Source organism: Monodelphis domestica, chromosome 4 (genome assembly GCF_027887165.1).
Source record: "Monodelphis domestica isolate mMonDom1 chromosome 4, mMonDom1.pri, whole genome shotgun sequence".
In the NCBI taxonomy this organism is placed as follows: domain Eukaryota; kingdom Metazoa; phylum Chordata; class Mammalia; order Didelphimorphia; family Didelphidae; genus Monodelphis; species Monodelphis domestica.
In genome coordinates, this window is record NC_077230.1 from 227,435,284 (window position 1) to 227,457,440 (window position 22,157).

At 38.7% G+C, this 22,157-nt stretch overlaps 1 protein-coding gene across 1 annotated transcript in view; it reads right to left on the reverse strand.

Moving 5' to 3' along the window:
- The window catches only part of SORL1 (sortilin related receptor 1), a 226,561-nt gene that overhangs the window by 149,772 nt on the left and 54,632 nt on the right, over window positions 1–22,157 (reverse strand). The window contains exons 4-6 of the mRNA XM_001370225.4: window positions 16,287–16,448; window positions 14,822–14,889; window positions 11,796–11,976 (exon numbers count right to left, since the gene is read on the reverse strand). Of these exons, the coding sequence (XP_001370262.2) occupies window positions 11,796–11,976; window positions 14,822–14,889; window positions 16,287–16,448 (411 nt within the window). The remainder of the gene's footprint in view (window positions 1–11,795; window positions 11,977–14,821; window positions 14,890–16,286; window positions 16,449–22,157) is intronic.

A 22,157-nucleotide genomic window follows, 5' to 3' on the forward strand; every position in this document is an offset into this window, starting at 1 on the left:
GGGCATGAACCTAAATCTCCTAATTCTAAATCCAAGGCTCTTTGCCTTTGGGATGAGATGAGACATCCCTAGATCCCAAGTCTGATCCTATTTCAAGCTTGTGGCAAATGTGTGTGTGTACATGTATAAGTATATGTGTATATACAGATGTGTATATTTTATTTTTATGTACTAAAATATAATTAAAACAGACTATCCATGATATCTTAAGAGTCATTTGGAAAGCTAAGACAAATTTGAGGAGACAAGCCACCTCACCCAGAATTCCTTAGAAAAGAGATGAAGTCATGAAAATCTGGTGTCTTAAAGAAACCAGGGAAACTAAACATAGCAAACTTAATGCAGATGAACTGTGAGTATTAAAAATTTGGGATTTCTTGACTCTGTATCCCAACAAGGAGTATCAGGGCCAGAGGGCTGGTCTCAAAAACCTGAGTTTCAGTCTTGCCTCTGAGATATAGTAGCTGTGTGATATGTGATCTTGACGAAATCACTGTAGCTCTCATTGCTCTAGAAAATTCTCTTAAGATTGAATTGAAGAGAAGGTACTAATAATCTGCAGTAGTGGAAGAGGCTTCCTCACCTGCAAGTTCCCAATTCCTATAAAACCACAGGCTCATCACTCCCTCTATTTTGTATCCCAACATTTATGTGTGGAAAATTTCAGTTCGTCTGTTCACCACCTGCCATTTTCATCAGTAAAATTTTACTTCCCTGCTTGAGTTTCTGCTGTCTGTGTATGCCCATGTATTAAGACTGGTGACGGAGAGAACAGGAGACAGAAGGAGGGGGAGGGGAGATTAGGAAAGCCTGGCAGAGGCCAATGAAAATGGTTTGGCTACAATACAAGTTTCCAAAGGCATACAATTTTCAAAAATTCATTGAAAAGAAGAAAACAGGAGCCTCTCTTTGCTCTGGCCAATCCTGTCTCTGCTTCAGCACCAAGGGAACCTTGTCTTGGGAAAAGTTAAAATTTTTAAAGTCCTTTCTCCTCCAACCTGGCTCCTCTAACCACAGGACTAACTTGATTCTTCCTTGCTTACTACCAATCATATAAATAAATAAAAACCTGGCTATGTAAAGCATGGCTGACTTCAACTTCTACACTGTCAACTGTGCCAGGAAGCAGATTAACTGTTTAGAGGCCACTAACAGTGTGATCAATGTTATATTCCTAATTGTTGCCAATGGGAGAAAAGTACCAAACACAGAGCAATGAAGATACCAAGGCCCCAGGAAGACAATACAGATCTCTCTGGAGAATCCTGTTGTTTTCTGACTTCTACAAGAGGCCATTTGGCAGGAACTTCCTCAGTCTCTCATTCACTTCATCTTAAAACCCTCAGACATGATCATCTCTTTCTCTCCTTTTCCCCAACCTCTTACCAAGAGTTATGTACTAGATCTCCTCTTTTTCAGCAGACCATATTCAAATTTCTCTGCTCTCTGTCAGTCCCTCCTACTGTGTGTGTATGTGTGTGTGTGTTCCTCTCTCCCCCTTCCTCCTTCCTTCTACCTGCACTGGTTTCTCCCTGCCTCCTTCAAACATGTCTCTCCTATTCTTAAAAAAAGAGATTCTTCAAGTTATCATCCTATCTCTCTCCTCCCTTTCTCACTCCTGGGAAAAAGCTCTCTAGGATTGGGGGCCTCTATTTCTCCCTCCTTTTCCTTAGTCATGTTCACTTTCACTCATTCCTTAATCCTTTTCATTCTGGTTTCTGACCTCATAACTTAACTGAAATTGTTCACTACAAAGTTACCAAAGATACTTGAATGGCCAAATTTTATAATCTTTTCTCAGGCTCGTTCTCTACCTATCTGCTGCAATGCTCACTGCCCTCTCCTCCTGGAAATTCTCATTTCTGGGTTTCCATGACCCTACTCTCTCTGGGTTGTCTTATCTCTCTGATTGATCCTTCTCAAGTCTCTTTTACTGGCTTGCTATCTAAATAATTTCTCCATAAGTCTGTGTGTTTTCCAAGATTCCATCCTGTACCCTCTACTACCCTCTCTTCCTCTCTCTTTTCCCCCCACCATCTTTCCAACTCCTTAATATGTGTTGTCTTGCTCCTTGAATTCTATTAAGATGTAAGCTCCTTGAGTGTAAGGGTTGTTGTGTTGGTTTGGATTTGAATCCCCAAAAGTTAGCATAGAACTTGGTTCATAGTACATGCTAACTAAATTATCCATCTATACAGATATATAATATACACACATAGATATAAATGACATATATATTTATGTTGAGAGAGAAATAGGGAGAGAGAGAGACAGAGAGAGATGGAAAGAGAGACAGAGATAGAGACTGAGACAGGGGGAGAGATGGAGGGAAGGAAAGAGAGGGAGAAGGAGAGAAGGAGAGGGAGAGAGAATTTCTGCCTTCATATATTATCTTCACAGACTGTTATAGGTTTAGGGTTAATTCTCATCTCTATGCAGATGACTCATAGATAGAGTTATGTATGCAAATCGAGGATCTCAAGCTCTCCATGTTTAAAACTGAACTCATTACTTTTCCTCTTGAACCTTCCCCTCATTTCTTTTGAAGGGACCACCATCCCTCCAGCAAAACTCTGCAATATCCTGAATCATCATTCTCCACCTCTAATCTTGTGTCTAATCAGCCATCACAATAATGATAATAAGCAGCTCCTTTTCTCCACTCACACAGCTACCCCTTAGTTCAGGCCCCATCACCTCTCACCCAGATGATTATGACAGCCTCCTAATTTGTCTCGGGCCTCAAACCTTTCACCACTCCAACCTGTCTCGAACACTGCTGCCAAAGTAATTTCCTTCACAGTGAAGATCCAACCATGGGACTTCCCTGATCAACCAATTCCAATGATTTCATATTGAGGAGAAAACATACACTCTCCTGTTTAGATTTTTTAATTCTTATTATTTAGTCAATTTAGAACATTATTCCTTGATTATAAGAATCATATTCATTCCCTCCCTCCCCTCCCCCACCCTTCCCATAGCCGATGTGCAATTTTACAGGGTATTACATGTGTCCTGGATCAGAACCCATTTCCATGTTGTTGATATTTGCACTAGGATGTTCACCCAGAGTCTACAACCCCAATCATATCCCCCTCAACCCATGTAATCAAGCAGTTGTTTTTCTTCGGTGTTTCCACTTCCACAGTTTGTCCCCTCAAGGTGTATTGCTGTTTGGGATCACTGAATTGCCACTAATGGAGAAGTCCATTACATTCGACTGTACCACAGTGTATCAAGTCTCTGTGTAAAATGTTCTCCTGGTTCTGCTCCTCTCACTCTACATCAATTCCTGGAGGTTGGCTCAGTTCACATGGAATATGCATTTTATTATTCCTTTGAGGACAAAAGTATTCCATCACCCACATATACCACAATTTGTTCAGCCATTCTCCAATTGAAGGGCATCCCCTCATTTTCCAATTTTTGGCCACCACAAAGAGTGCGGCTATGAATATTCTTATACAAGTCTTTTTCCTTATTATCTCTTTGGGGAACAAACCCAGCAGTGCTATGGCTGGATCAAATGGCAGACAGTCTTTTAGTGCCCTTTGGGCATAGTTCCAAATTGCCATCCAGAATGGTTGAATCAATTCACAATTCCACCAGCAATGAATTAATGTTATTAGCCAATCTGTTAAGTGTGAGGTGATACTTAAGAGTTGTTTTGATTTGCATCTCTCTGATTATAAGAGATTTAGAACACTTTTTCATGTGCTTATTAATGGTTTTATTAATGATTTCTTTATCTGAAAATTGCCTAATCATGTCCCTTGTCCATTTATCAGTTGGAGAATGGCTTGATTTTTTGTACAACTGATTTAGCTCTTTATAAATTTGAGTAATTACACCTTTGTCATAAGTTTTGTTATGAAGATTGTTTCCCAATTTGCTGTTTCCCTTCTAACTTTTGGTTGAATTGGTTTTGTTTGTACAAAACCTTTTTAATTTGATGTAATCAAAATGATTTATTTTACATTTTGTGATTTTTTTCTAACTCTTGCTTGGCCTTTAAGTCTTTCCTTTCCCAAAGATCTGACATGTATACTATTCTGTGTTCACCTAAGTTACTTATTAGTTTCCTCCTTTATATTCAAGTCATTCACCCATTCTGAGTTTATCTTGGTGTAGGGTGTGAGATGTTGATCCAAACCTAATCTTTCCCAAACTGTCTTCCAATTTTCCCAGCAGTTTTTATCAAATAGTGGATTTTGGTCCCTGAAGCTGGGATCTTTGGGCTTATCATAGACTGTCTTAGCTAAGGTAACTTACCCCAAATCTATTCCACTGATTCTTCTTGGTGTCTCTTAGCCAGTACCATATTGTTTTGATGACCATTGCTTTATTGTATAGTTTGAGATCTGGGACTGCAAGGCTACCTTCCTTCACATTTTTTTTCATGATTTCCCTGGATATTCTTGAACTTTTGTTCTTTCAAATGAACTTTCTTATGTATTTTTCTTAATTCAGTAAAAAAGTTTTTTGGTAGTTCAATGGGTATGGCACTAAATAAGTAAATATATTTGGGTAGGACTGTCATTTTTATTATGTTAGCACATTCTACCCATGAGCAATCGAAACTTTTCCAATTGTTTAGATCTAGTTTTAATTGTGTGGAAGGGTGTTTTATAGTTGTGTTCATATAGTTCCTGTGTTTTGTCTCAGCAGATAGATTCCTAAGTATTTTATATTGTCTAGGGTGATTTTAAATGGAATTTCTCTTTCTAATTCTTGCTGCTGAGATGTCTATGAAATATATAGAAATACTGATGACTAATGTAGGTTTATTTTGTATCCTGCAACTTTGCTAAATTTGTTGATTATTTCGATTAGCTTTTTGGTTGATTTTCTAGGATTCTTTAAGTAGACCATCATATGATCTACAAAGAGTGATAGCTTGGTCTACTCACTGCCTATTTTAATACCTTCAATTTCTTTTTCTTCTCTAATTGCTACCGTTAGAGTTTCTAGTACAATGTTAAATAATAGAGGTGATAATGGGCATCCTTGCTTCATTCCTGATCTTACTGAGAAGGCTTCTAGTTTATCCCCATTGCAGATGATGTTTGCTGATGATTTTACATATATACTGTTTATTATTTTTAGGAAAGGCCCTTCTATTCCTATGCTTTCGAGTGTTTTCAATAGGAAAGAGTTTTGTATTTTGTCAAAGGCTTTTTATGCCTCTATTGAGATAATCATGTGGGTTTTGTTGGTTTGTTTGTTGATATGGTCAATTATGTGGATGCTTTTCCTAATATTGAACCATCCTTGCATTCCTGGTATAAATCTTACCTGGTCATAGTGAATAACTCTTGTGATCACTTGCTGGAATCATTTTGCTAGTATCCTATTTAAGATTTTTGCATCTATGTTCATTAAGATTGGTCTGTAGTTTTCTTTCTCTGTTTTTGACTTGCCTGGATTTGGAATCAGTACCATATTTGTATCATCAAAGAAATTGGGTAGAACTTTTTCTTTGCTTATTCTGTCAAATAGTTTATATAATATTGGGATTAGTTCTTTGAATGTCTGATAGAATTCATTTGTGAATCCATCTGGTCCTGGGGATTTTTTCTTAGGGAGTTCTTTGATGGCTTGTTCAATTTCTTTTTCTGATATGGGGTTATCTAGGTATTCTATCTCTTCTGTTAGTCTAGGCAATTTATATTTTTGTAAATATGCATCAATGTCACCTATATTGCCATATTTATTGCCATATAATTGAGCATAATAATTTTTAATGATTGCCTTAATTTCCTCTTCATTACAGGTGAGGTCTCCCTCTTCATCTTGGATACTGTCAATTTGGTTTCCTTCTTTCCTTTTTTTAAGTAGACTGACCAGTATTTTGTCTATTTTATTTGTTTTTTTCAAAGTACCAGCTTCTAGTCTTATTTATTAAATCAATAGTTCTTTGACTTTCAACTTTATTATTTTGTCCTTTGATTTTTAGGATCTCTTAATTTAGTCTTCATCTGAGGATTTTTAATTTGTTCACTTTCTAGTTTTTTAATTTGCATGCCCAGTTCATTGACCTCTGCCCTCCCTTATTTGTTAATATATGAACTCAAGAATATAAATTTCCCACTGAGTACTGCTTTGGCTACATCCCATAGATTTTGAAAGGAGGTCTCATCATTGTCATTTTCTTCAATGAAATTTTTAATTGTTTCTATGATTTGTTCTTTAACTAACAGATTTTGGAGAATTGTATTATTTAATTTCCAATTAATCTTTGATTTGCCTTTCCATGTACCCTTACTAATTATTACTTTCATTGCATTATGGTCTGAGAATGTTGCATTTATTATTTCTGCTCTTTTGTTTGCAATTTTTTATGCCCTAGAGCATGGTCAATCTTTGTGAATGTACCATGTCCTGCTGAAAATAAGGTGTATTCTTTTTTGTCCCTATTTATTTTTCTCCACATATCTACTAATTTTTTCTAATATTTCATTGACTTCTCTTACCTCTTTCTTATTTATTTCTTGGTTTGATTCATCTAGTTCTAATAAAGGAAAGGTCTCCCTTTCAGGTCTCCCATTAGTATAGTTTTTCTATCTATTTCATCCTTGAGCTCCACTACTTTCTCCTTTCGAAATTTGGATGCTATGCCATTAGGTGCATACATGTTGAGTACTGATATTTCCTCATTGTCTATATTGCCTTTTATCAGGAGGTAGTTACCTTCACTATATCTTTTGACTAGATCTATTTTTATTTTGGCTTTGTCAGATATCATGATTGTGACTCCTGCCTTCTTTTTATCAGTTGATGCCCAATAGATTTGGCTACATCCTCTTACTTTTGCCCTATATGTGTCTACCTTTCTCATATGTGTTTCTTGTAGACAGCATAAGGTAGGGTTTTGGCTTTTAATCCATTCTGGTATTCCCTTGCGTTTTATGGGTGAGTTCATTCCATTCACATTCAGAGTTGTGATTACTAGCTGTGTATTTCCCAGCATTTTGATTTCCACTCCTAGTCCTGCCCTTTCTTCTTTCACTATTTCCTTTTATACCAGTGTTTTGTTTTTAATCAGTCTGTGTAATTCCCACCCTTATTTTACTTCCATTTCTACTGTCTTGTTTTCTTTACCGTCTTTTAAACTATGCCCCCACCCTCTCCCTCCCTTGTATTGCTTCCCTCCCCACCAGTCTATTTGTTACACTTCTACTTCCCTATAGGGCACAAATCAATTCTCTGCCGCAATGGATTTGATTGTTCTTCCCTCTTTCAGTCAATTTCAGTGCACCTAAGAAGTGAGTATTTCCTATCTCCAACCTCTTCACCCTTCCAGTGTATTGATGTTCTCACCCACCCCCCTGCCATGAGCTTCTTTGTGACATATAAATTTACCCCATTTTGTTTCTTTTCCCATTTCTCTTACTATTAACCTTTTTAAAACTCTAATTGTGTATGTATATATTTATTTATGCATATATATACCTATATACATACTTATGTTTTGGCATTTCATTCTATACAGTTTGTCACTGTTCCCTCTAAGTATAATTCTTCTAGATACCCAGCTGATAAAAACAATTTTTAAGAGTTATCAATGTATCATTTTAACTTATTGAGTCCCTTAAGAAAAAGTTGTTTATTGTTTTGTTTTTGTGTTTTTTTCTCCTTTCTTAATTACCTTTTGATAATTCTCTTGAGTTCTGTGTTTGGGCATCAAATTTTCTGTTCAGGTCTGGTCTTTTCTTTATAAATGCTTGGAATTCTTCTATTTTGTCAAATGACCATACTTTCCCCTGTAAGAATAGAGTCAGTTTTGATGGGTAGTTGATTCATGTTTGTAGATCTAGTTCCCTTGCTTTCCAGAATATCATATTCCATCCCTTTTGATCCTTCAATGTAGATGCAGGCAGATCCTGTGTTATCCTCACTGTAGTTCCATGGTATCTGAATGACTTCTTCTTAGCAGCTTGTAATATTTTTTCCTTGGTCTGGTAGTGCTCAAATTTGGCTATAACATTCCTAGGTGTTGTCAGTTGAGGATTAAATACAGCAGGGGATCTGTGGATTCTTTCAATCTCCACTTTTCCCTAGTGTTCTAGAATATCAGGACCTTTTCTTGGATTATTTCCTGTAGGATGATGTCCTGGCTCTTTCTTTTGTCATGGGTCTTCTTGTAGACAAATGATTCTTAAGTTTTCTCTCATGGAACAATTTTCTAAATATTTTGTTTTGTGAATGTGATGTTTCATATTTTCCTCAATTTTTTCATTCTTTTGGTTTTGTTTTACAGTTTCCTGCTGCCTTGTGAAGTCGCTTGTGTCTATTTGTTATATTCTGGTTTTTAAAGACTGAATTTCACCTCTGGCTTTTTGGTCATACTTCTCCTTCTGGTCTGATTTTCTTTGGAGGTCATCCTTTATCTTCTTTGCCTCATTTTTCATCTCCTTTGCCTCATTTTCAAGCTGATTAATTTTGGCTTTCAAGACACTATTTTCTTGTTTTAGTTCAAGTGCCTCTATTTTCAGATAACTTATCTTGCTTTTTAAGTTCTTTTCCCAGTTGTCTTCAGTCTCTCTTAATTGTGTTTGGAATTATATTTTGAGTTCTTCCAAAGTCTATGTCCAATTTACTGTGGTTTCTGTGTTTTTCCTTGACATTCCTTGATCCTACTCTATTCCATCTGCTCTTTGTTCATTGCCTGGATAGAAGCTGTCGATTGTAATTTATTTTTTCTTTTTCTATCATTTGCTCATATTTGCCCCTTCTTTTCTCCCTGTTATTGCCTGCATTCTTGTTCATCTCATTGTGTGCTGAATCTGTGGGTTTGGGCTTTTCTGTCAGCCTTCACCCTTGGAGCTTAACAAGGCACTCAGAGCAGTTTGTGGGGTAGGGGTGTTGGTGCTTGTACTTCCCTGCCCTCAGAAGGCTTGATGAGATTAAGGCCAGCTGAGTTGAACTTGCTGGATGTGCCCTGAGGCTAAAACCTAGGGAAGGGGGGGAGGGGGAAACATGGAGTGTCTCCTCTGCTGTGACTAGGCTGCATCCTATGTTCTCCTCAAGCTGCCTCCCAGCTACCCATATTTGGAGCCCTGAGCCTGGCACAGCTTTGCCCACAGGGTACTCCTTCTAGGCTAGCACCCTTACTGGCCTAGAGATTCCAGCCACTGCTGGAGGCTCAGTACTGTGGGTGGAGGAGGGGTCCTGGGACCTTCCTTCTTCCTTGCCCTTAAACCGGAGTGTTCTTGAATTTGGGATTTTGGGGGGCTAACCTTTGAGTACAGCAGGAGGGCTCCTTGACTCTGTCCTGTTGTTAGGTTTGGTTTTCAGTCCCCTAGGAGCATTTGGTTCATAATTGGTGAGGAAGGGTTTTCAGAGGTCTGAACTTTTGCTGCCTCTATGCCGCCATCTTGACTCTGCCTCCTGTTTAGATTTTAAAGCTCATTATCACCTCCCCCAGCCTATCTTTCTAGCTTCAGTGGGAATGACTCCCCCTCCCACACTGAAAAATAGCCCAAGTGCTCTTCTCTCTGTTCCTCACCTATAACATGATGTCTTTCTGTGGGCCTTTTCACCACATCCCCATATCTGGATGGTGCTGCCCTCTTACCTCTGTGAAATTTAGATTTATTCCACCCTGCTTAGTGTAACAAACAGGAATCTAAACGCCCCTACTTAAGGATTAAGTGTTGAGGAGGATGGCCTATGACAGACATGTGCTAGCAAGTGACAAATGAGAAACAATTGACAGACTCCCCTGGGCTGTTCTAAGTCAAGCTTAAGCTACCATTGGTACATGTGAGATGCAGGAAGTGCTATAAAAAATGGTCTATATATTTCATGTCACTTCCTCTCTCCTGGTTCTTGTCACGAAGACATGGCTCTGGCTTTTTTTTGTGGTGGAAACGTGGTTGGTGGCAGAGTGCTGGGCATCTTGGAGTCTTGGCGTGCCTGCAGCTCTTCTCTGGGTTTGGCTTGTGGCAGCGTTTTGGCGTATTGGAGTGGGTCAGGTAAGGCATCTTCCCTGAGCTCTCTAAGAATTTAGGCTGATTCCTTTTTTTTCCTTTACCTTTCCTAAAAATGCCTTCCTCCTAGGAGGCCCCTCATCTCAGAGGAGGCTTTGTGGCTGGAAGGTCTCTGAAATCCCCATAGCTCAGGCTAGGCTGGAGAAATCTTATACCCTTTCCCCTCTCTCTTCTTCTTAATTTCTTCCCTCTATATTAATTAAACCACCATAAAATACCCAAACTGGCTTGAGTATTTTTATTGGGATTTGAATTAGTCCCTGCTGATCAACTAAATTTATATTCAGTTAAAAAAAACCCTAAATTTACCCCTTACACTTCAGGCTCATGACAGTGTCTCTCTTTTTTTTAAGATGAAACTCAAATGCTGTCTTTTATACAAAGCCTTTCCCAATTCCTCCAGCTCCTACTGCTCTCCCTCCCAAAAGACCTTGGATTTAACTGCTTTGTAGAGACCAACTTTATATTTATGCTGTCTAGATTTTTATATGTATGGGATGTCTCCTCCATGAGAATATAAGCTCATTGTGAGCAGGCACTGTTTCATCCTTGGTACTTCTATTCTCAGGGCTTGGCACAGGGACTGGCACATGACTAAGTGATCTGATAACAAGTGAAAATGATAGATACAAGTCAAGTTATGATAAATAATCAGCCACAGGTATTAAATAAAGAAATATTCCATTGTGATATCTAGCTACAGGGTATCAAACAAAGGGAGAGGAGCATTGGGAGCTCCTCTACTTACTGGCATGGAGGCTGGAAGTTTAAATACTAGCATGTTTTACTTAAGATACTAAGTCCCACTTGCCAGTGTTTACACTAAAATCTACATATTCTATCAGCTAAGTCAATTAGCATATTCCTGGAGCCTGGAAGAAATTACCTGATGAGCCTCAAAGAAACAATTCTGAAACCAAGAAATGAAAATTCACCTTTGGGTTCTATTAAATTCAGGAGGCACTTTCTATCCAACAATCCTATAAAATAGGTTTTATTGTAGAGAAAGCTGGTGGTGAAGAGTGAGTGGATAGAGCACTGAGCCTGGAGTCAGGAAGATCTCAGTACAAACCCCAACCTCAGACAATTACTAGCTGCATGACCCTGGGCAAATCACTTATCCTCTGTTTGCCTCAGTTTCCTCAAATGTAAAATGAGAATAATAACAGCACCTACCTCTCAGGGTTGTTGTGAGGATCAAATAAGATATTACCTATAAAAATGTTTGGCATGGTAAAGGGCAGAGAATAGGTTCTACATAAACATTTATCCCTTCCCTGTTCCCCTATTATCCTCATTTTATAAGTAACAAGAAAGTCTCTGTCATATACCTGATAAGCATCAGAACGAGGAATCAAACCCAGATCTCAGCTGCCCCAAAGTCTAATCTTTTTTTTTTTCTTGATGCTTTAGACCTCAATGCTTTGCCTTTCTATTTTTTCTTAGCTACTCATGAGAATTTATATTTGTGGAGCTGTCTTAAGGTCACAAGGATATTTGATCAAATGCCATGCTCTGAAAAACACCTTAAGAGGTTTCCCTAGCCCCCAACAAAAGAACAGTTAAGCCTGCTAGAGCAATCCTTTTTCCCAAATCTTTTCATGAACAAAGACTTCAAATCATATTTTGGAAACAAGTCTCAAGGCCCAACAATCTCTACAGGCAAGGTGGTCAATGACACGTCTTGTTTTTAAATCCCTCCTGCTATAACTCGTTTTTTTTTTTAATCAGCTTTAAGCTTCTGGCAATAACAGGAGATACTCAGATCATTATTTAACCCTCAGGCTTCCCACTACTTACCACCACCTTTGTGGCAAATAGGTACTTGTCCCGCAGTTGAAAATCTTTGACTTCCTCCAAGATCACTTCCTGGTTTTCCCTGGACTGGAAGAAGTCTGTACTCCTAAAGACAGTGGAGGAGCCTGTGGGTTCATGGCGTTCAATATAGATGGTATTGGGTTTGTCATATGGATCAATTCCCCTGTGGGAAGGAAAAATATGTTCATAAGTATAGGACACCATAATTCTACACATGTAGTTGACCTGCTATATAAAGTTAACGAAGTCTTAGCAAGTATAAGATCACAGAAGAGCATAAGAGCTGCAGTCAGGAAGACCTGAGTTCAAATCCTGTGGCAGGCACTCACTAGCTGTGACTCTAGGCAAAATTCTTTCCCAGTCTCCCTTGGTTTTCCCATCTGTAAAATGGAGATAATAGTAATAATACCTCTCTTTATGAGGGATATAAAAATAAAATGAGAGACTTAGAAAAGAGCTTTACAAACCTTAAAGTGATCTATAAATGTTAGTTATCATCATCCAGCCCAGAATGCCTACCTCAGTGCTGAATTCAAAATTCTCCAGTCATGTCTGACTCTTCATGACCCCATTTGAGGATTTCTTGGCAGAGATACTAGAGTAGTGTGCCGTTTCCTTCTCCAGCTCATTTTACAGCTGAAAAAACTGAGGCAAGCAGGACTAAATGACTTGCCTAGGGTCACACAGTTTGTAAGCCTCAGAGGCTACATTTGAACTCAGGCCTACCTGACTTCAGGTCCACTCTACCAACTGTAGCACCTAGCTGCCCAAAGGGCCCAAATTACTATATAAATTTTAGTAAATGTAAGTCCTCTATGTTGGTCTTGAATTCACAGTAATTTTACAGAAATACCTGCCTAAATAGAAGGGAGGAAACAAGCCTTTATTAAGTACTTACTATATGACAAATGCTATAATAAATGCTTTAAAAAATGACTTCAATTTGTAGATTTTTTAGGGGAAAGTACTTTCAAATTTTGGCATTTAATAAATGTTTGTTATTTGTCAATTACTTTAGCATTGCTTCATGAATAATTTAAGAGATATAATATAATAATAATTAACAATAATAATAATTTAAGAGATCAGAATCTTAGAAGTGGAAGAGACCTCAGAATACATTCTTTCCAACACAAACCTAAATAGATTCGCCCTTGATAATATCCCTGCCAGGTGGTCATCCAGCCTTTGCCAGCAGACTTCTACTGAGGCAGAAATCTATTCCCTCCCACAGAAGTAGCCCATGAGCTTTTGGAAAACTCCAGTTGTTCAGATATATTCTTTTATCTTCCTCTCAAGCAAACTCCACCCATAACTCCTAATTGCAGCCCTTGGGCCCACACAGAATGAGTCTAATTCCTCCTCTATCATTCAGGCCAATACCCACTTTTAGCAGATGAGGAAGTTAAAGCCCAAAGAAAGCTGAGCCCCATTGTTGGTTTCTGACAGGAGCTGGAATGAGGGACTCCATCTTCTGATTCTTTGTCCAGTGATTTTCCCTCCTATTGACAAGAGTTCACTGTGCCAAGTCCAGAGTTGGTATAAAAGGTAGCATATGGATTTATGCCATCATCAAATACAATGAAGTGACTGACCCTGGGACAAATCCTAATCATTAACTCAGTTCCTAACACATTCAGGGGCTGGACAATATGAATCTTTCCTGGGGGAAAATGAAGAAATGACTGTGGAAGACATCTCTTCTTAGTGACCTTTCAAAAAACAGCATCAATACAATCCAATGATTCCAATGAGACAATTTCCTCCAAGCCCAAGGGACCCAAAAGACTTGGAAAGATAACCCAACAGTGAGAAAGATACCCAAAGGACAAAGGCTTAGCTTCCTTTTTGTTGGGCTCCACAAAACAGACAGTTACTAACTACTGACTTTCTGAGTAATACTTGGCCAAGTGAAACTCCTCAAAATAATTTTCCAAAAAATAAAATAAAAGCCTCATTTTAGAATTCCCATTCAAAGGGTGGTGTGATTTACAAAGAGAACTGGGGACACTTCTACTTCTGTCCTATACTGTCCTATTCTGTCCAAACAAGTTCCAATAAATTCCTAACTAGAGCAAAGAAAACTGTAATTCTAGATAAGATCTGGATGAAAATGGTTCTTCATTATTTGATACTGCGTGTATGTGTGTATGTGTGAGAGTGTGTATTTGCCTGTACATGTGTGCGTGGGAGTTGGTACAATCTGCTCTCTTCCACAATTAGAAGTACTGATTAGAGTATTTCCGTTGGTGGTTATGCAAATAAGCATGAGGCTCATCAGTATTACCCCCCCAAAAAAAAAGAGGGGGGGCAAGTGCAGGGGGGGAGGGTAAAATTGTTCTCAGATATTTAAAGACCCTGTTACCTAAGAGTACATTTTAGATACATCTCTAATAGAAATCATGCTTTATATTTCTATGGTTCCTTCTGGGCAAATACATTGGAAAGTTCCTCAAACATTCTAATTTAAAATATTTATAGCAAAGATCAGTAGAGATAAAGCTTAGCATTTTGTAAATTTTAAAAATGTGGCATTTCTGAAAGATCACTTTCCAAAAAAGGTCTTCATAAAGTATAATGATTGAAGTAAGGGGACTGCTAGGTGGCTCAGTGGATTGGGAGTCAAGCCTAGAGATGTGAGGTCCTGGGTTCAAATCTGACCTCAAATACTTCCTAGCTGTGTGACCCTGGGCAAGTCACTTAATCCCTGCCTAGCCCTTACAGTCTTCTACCTTAGAACCAATACATAGTATTGATCCTAAGAGTGAAGGTAAGGGTTAAAAAAAAAAAAGATCACAGTAACTGAGATCTTCCAAATTTTCTAATGGATTGAGAAATCCCAAAGATGGAATCCCCACATTCTGATTAAATTAAGCCTGTTTCACTTGGGGTTTCTGACTCAAATTCTGTAGGGTTTTTATTTTAATATTTTTCTCACAACTCCCAATTCTAGATTGGGCCAAATGTAAATGTTTTAAAAAAAATTTTTTTAAGACAGAACAACTTACCAAGCAAATGACTTCACATGTTCTTGAATCATGACCCAAGTCTGGCCAAAATCATCTGATTTCCAGAGCTGCAAATCAAGAATATAAAAGTGAAGAAAGAGTGCTAAGCACTCCGGGACCCTGACAACTAGATCACCATCAAACTCCTACTGTGAAATCCAGTTTGGGAGAACATAGGGCTAGAGACTGTAACAGCAGTGCAGACCACTGGAGCCAACCAAATTGCTCAAAAAGTATATAAGTTCAGAGAAGACCAGATAAAGCTGTCAATCCTGTCTTCTCTGCAGTTATCAAACCCCTAGACACATTTTTTTTGACAAAAAAACGGCATAGGCCCATTTCATTTTTTCCCCCCTAAGAACAAGGGTGTTCTGGTTTTTCAGAAAAGATGCTTCCTCTTAAGATTGCATCTCAGTTGATGGAATATGATCAGGGAGTTACTCCTAGAGTTTCCTCCCTTGGAAATAAATGTCCTTGAACACCTTTAGTGAGTTAAGATTATTAAGATGGGGTGAAGAAGAAGAAACACTGGTCAAGGACAGAACTACAAAGTTTCCAATAGAATCATCAGCATACACAGGGAAGATAGGTAGGAGAAATTTATTTGCTGGGCCTAGTCAGAGAGATGATGGATAAACCAACCATCTAAACTTCAAATGCCCCATCTGAAAGTTGTTTTATGTGTCCTTGGCACAGGATGTTAGACGAGTAAGACCATGAGCCAATCTGGTAAACTGATGTAGCCCCATAGTCAGTCCACTCTTTGCCTTCTCTCTTCTACCCATGCCAAGCCTTTTCTTGTGAGAGACCTAAAACCTTGCCAAGTAAGTAAATGGTAATTTTGGTTAAACAGGCTACAAGTAAAAAGAAAATGGCTCACATTTATCTGGCACAATCATTACAAAGCCAAACATAGGGCTCAGGTACCAGGTCTGCATCTTTGCCCTACTTAATTCCAGTCCTGAAATTAATCCCTTTGCTGTTCTTTTCCAACTCTTTTCCCCTCACAATTAGAAAAGAAATACATTTTCCCAAAGAAGTAAACAGTTGATGTTATTCTAATATAATTTGGGGGTAAATGTACCAGGGAGGCTCAGAAATATAAAAACACAGCCTGTAGAGTCCAGGTTCCTGCTTTCTTCCAGGGTCTCAGTTTACCCTTAACCCAATTCAACAATAAAATATCTGTCTGGAAGAGCACAAGGTTAAAAGAAGCTGCCAAGTGTTGTGGTAGTTCCTTGGCCAGGAGGAAGAAGACTGCCAGGGGATGTATTTTTACTTAAAAACAGTAAATGATATTGTGGTTACAAATGCCAAACCTAGAGGAGGGAAAGGGTTAATGAAAGGGCATATGGGCAAAAAGGGCAGCAAGAAGACACTTAAAGAAGCCTTTGCCTGTGCCTATTAAGGATCCCCTCAAAGCTAGGAGGAAGAGAGGAAGGTTTGCAGGAGAGGGTTTGCTTACCTGCTTGTTGGGGTGAGATCTATCAAAGCCCAGGAGAAGATTGGGAGCCTTGGTATGCAGGAGGAGGTCAGCAGCCCGAAATGGGATGGAGAAACCCTGGACAGTACTGCAGAAGTCAAAAGTAATCCAGAGGTACTGGGCATAAGCATCCACAAAGATGTACTGGAGAAGAAAATGGGGAGACAGAGGCACAGGGTGACAAAACATTGACAACAACCAGCCAACCCCTTAGCTATACAATATAAGAGTATGTCGGGGCAGAAAAAAATTAGGGAGGAGTGAACAGCTTGCAGAACCATGGAGAAAAGGGACCTCTTACCATCTAAGCACATCAACAAAGAGAGGTAAACAGACAGAACTAAAAGAATGATTTATTCAATGACAACATGGTAAAGGGAAACAATGCTGAAAGCCTTCAGAACTCTGACTGATACAATGAGGAACAAATGGTAAAATGTGGTATCAACCTCTTGACAAGAATATCTCCCATCTTTTGCAATTATGTCGCCCACCCCTTGGCAAATAAGTAATGGGTTACAGGTGCAGAATGAGGCACACATGGTCAGATATGGCCAGTGTGCCATTTGCCTTCTTTAATTGTACTTCTTTGTTATAAGAGAGTGTTCTTTCTCTAGAGGAGGATAGAAGCATTAGGAAGTTATGGCAATTTTTAAAAAGTCAATAAAAATGAGAATTAAAAACAAAATATTCCCATTTTAAAATAAAAAATAAGAAAAATGAAAAGGAAGGAAATGGATCAAAAATTACTAAGATAGGCAATAGAGAGAATGGGTTAGGTTATCCCACATATTAATACTGTCTAATCAGCACTTTAATGATCTTTGATTTCCATCTGAATGTTCTAATTCTTTTATTATCGATTGTTCTTTCCTAAAGGTGAAGAACTCTAATTGTTTATGAAATGAATGCAAGAATGAAAAAGTATTTGTTAAACTCTTTGATTTCCAAGCACTGTGCTAAATGATGCAGTCTGAATCCTAGTTCTTATATTTACTACCCATATGACCTTGGGCACTAAAACCTGTCTTAGTTTCTTCATCTGCAAATAAGGAGGTTGGTCTGAATGGCCTCTAAAGTCTTTTCCAGGTTTGAGTTCCATTGATTCTATGAGCTTACAGTTACCTATACTACAGAAAGACTGAATTGGGCATGGGTGGGGATGGGAGAGGCTGGAAAAGAACTCTAGTCTTCACACCATTCCAAAGAACCCCAGGCTAAATCTTATAATCACCAGCCCAGAAGTTTCACCTGCCCTGAGAGAGTGGCTTTCTCTTATTGCACAAGGGCTATTTCCACTGGGAAGGGTAGCCACTGAGGCCAGCAAACTTTCTCTGAGACATTTAGGGGAGTGGATCCTGTGGGAACAGGACACACCTTACTTTGGCTGTACACGGTAACGGTAACTGAGTTTGAACAATAGCTTGGTGGACTGGCCAAGCTGCCCTTTGTGGGCAGAGAGCATAAGAGTGTTCTGAAGCTGTCCAGGAAGCTTAGAAGTAGACTAAGAAGTCAGAATCAGCAGGATCTAGTTCTACCAGGAGTCTGGTCACAGAAATCTTCTATGGAAGAAAACCTACCCTGATCAACTTCTCTCATTCGCCATGAGGCAAACCAACCCCAGCTGAAGTACCAAGGTACCCCGAGGGAGCAATAGGAGTCACTGTGTGCCAAGTGGGTGAACCTAATGCCGCCATCACAACTACCAAATCTTTCCTCAAACCCAGATGGAGAAATCCTAGGACTTGTGAAACCATGAGCTCTGGGAACAGAAGTCACTCCACTATCATCATCACCACCCTGTAACTGCCCCCACTTTGAGCCTGGACCATATCATTGTGGAAAAACAATCCCTTTGAATGAGGGGCCCACATTACTAGCTACCACCAACACCAGCCTCTGACCAGATGACCTCAAGAGCCTCAGAAATGTCAATGCCCCCTAGAACACCAAACCTCAGACTTGCACATAGCTCCTTGAAGCCATCATTCTAGAAAACAACCCCTATGGAAATGAGACCTTGCAAAGGTTCTATAGGTGCTTCAGGTCCCAATACCTCAACAACCACAACTGCAGAAAAGATAGAAAACAAAATTCTTAAGATTAAAGTCCTTGACCCTGCTGAATGGTTCAAAAATCAGACATAAACAAAAAAAAATTTATTTGAAAAAAAAATTAAAGAAGCTATTCTGCCATCTGCTTTGTCACTGTTCCCTAAAGACCCCGAGATCTTTCCATCTGACTTGAGGGAGCTGAAACCTGTATGTGCTGTCTCTTCCATTAGAATGTGAAAGGATCCATCTCCCACCTTTCAATTTGTAATCCAGGTTTTTACATGGTGCTCTACACACAGTAGATGCTTAATAAATGCTTTCCCCCATTCATTCATTTATTCATTTATCCAACATTTGTTCCAAGGGCCCTTGACACTAAATTAACTAGAGACAATTGCACTTGGATTTTCTGTTCAAACCTAAGTTTCCCAATGGCAGTAACCATGTCTATTTCTTTTGTATTGCTAATTATTTAACCTCTTCTTCTACTTAACCAGTTCTACATCTGTAAAATGAGCTGGAAAAGCAAATAGCAAACAATTCCCATCTCTTTGGGAAAAAAACAAAACTTCAAATGGGGTCACAAAGTCAGACACAACTAAAACAAGTGAACAACAACAATACGCTTCCCAAGAACAGTAACTATATCTATTTCTTTTGTATCCTAGCACCTAGACCTGTGGTCACAAACCTATGACATGCATGCCAGAGGGGGCACTCATGAGACTTCTCTGTGGGCATACACACCATTGTCTCAGCACAGAGGTTGCCAGAGTTCGTTACTAGAAAGTCAGAGGGGTGGGGGTTCAGGCTGCTCCTCTCCTGCTCTCCATGTACACCTGAGAACATTTCTCACATCACCCAACCCTCTAAAAACATGGGTTTGCCATCACTGAGCTAGACAGTAACCACACAGTATTGGGCAAAAAAAAAAAAAACCTGACATTTATTCATGAACTGAAAAGAGTAGATCTAATGTATGTTCTCAAAACAGAATTTCCACTCAGGTGCAGTACCATACAAATAGTGAAACAAAAGAATCATCCCAAATCTTGGTCTGGATGAGTTCTAGGGAGCTCATTTCCTCTCTTCCCTATTTCCAAATGGGCTCAACTCAAACTATCCTAGAAAGAATGAAGGGTTGCAGATGGGAGAGGGCTTTCTTCTTGAGGATTTCTCTGGAGAGTTATCCCCAAACTCTCATCTGGATTTGAGTCCACACTTCCTAAACCCTACGTTCACAGGAAAATTACCTAGTAGCTTGTTTCCTCGTTCACAAAATGGAGATGATTCTTAACCACTACCTATCTTGTATGAGAAAATCCTCTGCATATCATAAAAAGTCATGTAAATGTATTTATTATGTAAAAAATACAACCTCCTCATACTTCACGGACTGGCCACAAGAACCTATCATATTACCCCTAACCTTCTCTTCTTCAAATTATCCTCAATTATTTCATCACCTCAGTCTTCTCTTGCTCTTCTAGAATCATTCTTCTTGAAACCCTCTTCTATTCTGGCATCCATGCCACTCCATTCATTCCATTCCTCCTATCTGGCCAATCACTCCTAACCCACACTGACAACACTTCCGGATATATATGCCTTGTTCCTATCTTCTTCCTTGGGGACTCTCATTTCTCTGAGGACAGAGAGGGTTCTCTGAGCCTCCTATCTCTGTCTCCAGGAGTGGCCTTCCACTCATCTGGCCTTAACTGGCCATGACTCTCTCCAGCCCAGCCCTCTGAAGCCAGAAACACCCCCCATGGAAATGGAACCTGCAACTGCTTATGCAGATACCCAATTCCAATGAGATGTCTTACATCTAAACCTCAAAAACTCAACTCATCCTCTTCCATCATCACCCCTCTTTCTTTCTTCCCTATTTCTGTGAATGAAATTATCATTCTTCAAGTGTTTTGGGCTTCAACTGGTGGAGATATTTTAGATATGACTCTTCACACTCCATCAACTATCATGTCCTAAATCTCTACCTCTGAAATTTTTGTTAACAATTTAGCATGTCTCTTATCGGCCCCTTCCTTTCTATCCATTCAATGTTACCACCCTAGTCCAGGTCCAGATTTATATACAGAAATTTTAGGCTTCCCCAAATAGTAGTGGGGCACTTACAACTCTCCATGGAAGATAGTGATTCCTCTCTCCACCAATGCCATCTCCTGAATAAGCTGTCAATCATAAAATCATAGACTCATATCTAGCACTAGAAGGAACAATAGAGGCCACCTAATCTGAACCCTTTTAATTTTACAGATGAAGAAACCAAAACCTAAACAGAGTAGTGTCCAAGGTCACAAAGAAAAGACATAAGAGCACTAGAATTTGAACTTAGTACAGGGCCTTGTATATAGTAGTTGCTTAATAAATGCTTATTAACTAACTGAATGACAAGGTTTTTTTAACTTCAACTATTGCCTCCCAATAATCGTGCAATATACTAGCCATCACTGAAAACCATTAAGACTGACTTAAATGGGACATCCCCTCTAATAATTTAGCTTAAAAAGACCTCAGGAAGTAGTCTGATAAGGATACAAAATATGTGCTGCTATTCTAGAAATACTAGAGCAATAATGGTCATTAATTACCAAGGCCTCATTTCCTGTAAGTATCTCCTTTATAATTTCATAGGTTAACTGGATGGTAGAGGAAAGGATCTAGGGTTTTCCTATCCAGTTTGATGCCTTTAGAGGGTTTTCCTATACAGTTCAAGGCCTTTAGACTTATCAAGGTTTGTCCATGCTCCTCATTCATCAGGTCATGCTTATAACAGTAGCTGTAATCCAAGGGTTCTTAACTTGGGGGCCATGGATGCCCATGATAAATTTCAGGGGGTTCATGAATTTGGAAGGAAAAATTTTTCATCTTTATTTTCTCTAACATCTAACTGAAAATTACTATTTCATTTAATTATCTGAGTTTTTAAAAAATATCATTCTGAGAAGGGGTTCAAAGGCTTTACCAGATTGCCAAAGGGGTCCAGGACACACAAAAAGGTTAAAAACCCTTCTCTATTCATTTTTTCTTCATATCATTCTGCACAACATAAGACTAATCTTCCTACAATGGAACTTTTTTTCTCCTAAATATTTTTTTATTGTAAACCCAGTGAGAATTCACCAAATAATCAACTAGACAACAAATCAAGAAATAAAACTCCAAATGCAACTTTAAATTCCAAACCATATATGTTTTGGTAAAAATACTAAGTTAAGCAAAAAAGTTACTTTTTCTTTGTGTTCCTTTCTCAATTTCTTTTTCCATCTATCTTAATACAATTTTAATCAGGCTATCCTTTTAAAAAATGTAGTTGTGTCCCCATGCCAGTCACTTACTGTGAGTTGTCTCTCAATTTCTTCAGGATAAAGTCTAAGATTCTAAGATGACTGAGCAAGTCATCTCATCTTGCTCTACCTTTTGTCCAAGTTTCTTTTTTTTTAATTTTATTTTTTTATTATTCAAAACACACTTCCATATTGGTCATTATTGTAAGAGCACACTCATACATAACCAAAACCCCAAAATAAAACCATAAATACACTAATATGAAAGACGACTCCAAGAGTTTTTCCTCTAGAGATGAACAGCATTTGCCATCTAAGTCTTTCAAAATTGGTCCAGGTCACTGCATTGCTGAAAGTAGACAAGTCCTTCACAGATAATCACTGTCCAATATTGTGATTATTATGTACTATGTTCTCCCAGTTATGCTTATTTTGCTCTGCATCAGTTCCCACAGATCTTTACAGTTTTTTTCTGAAAGCATCCTACTTAT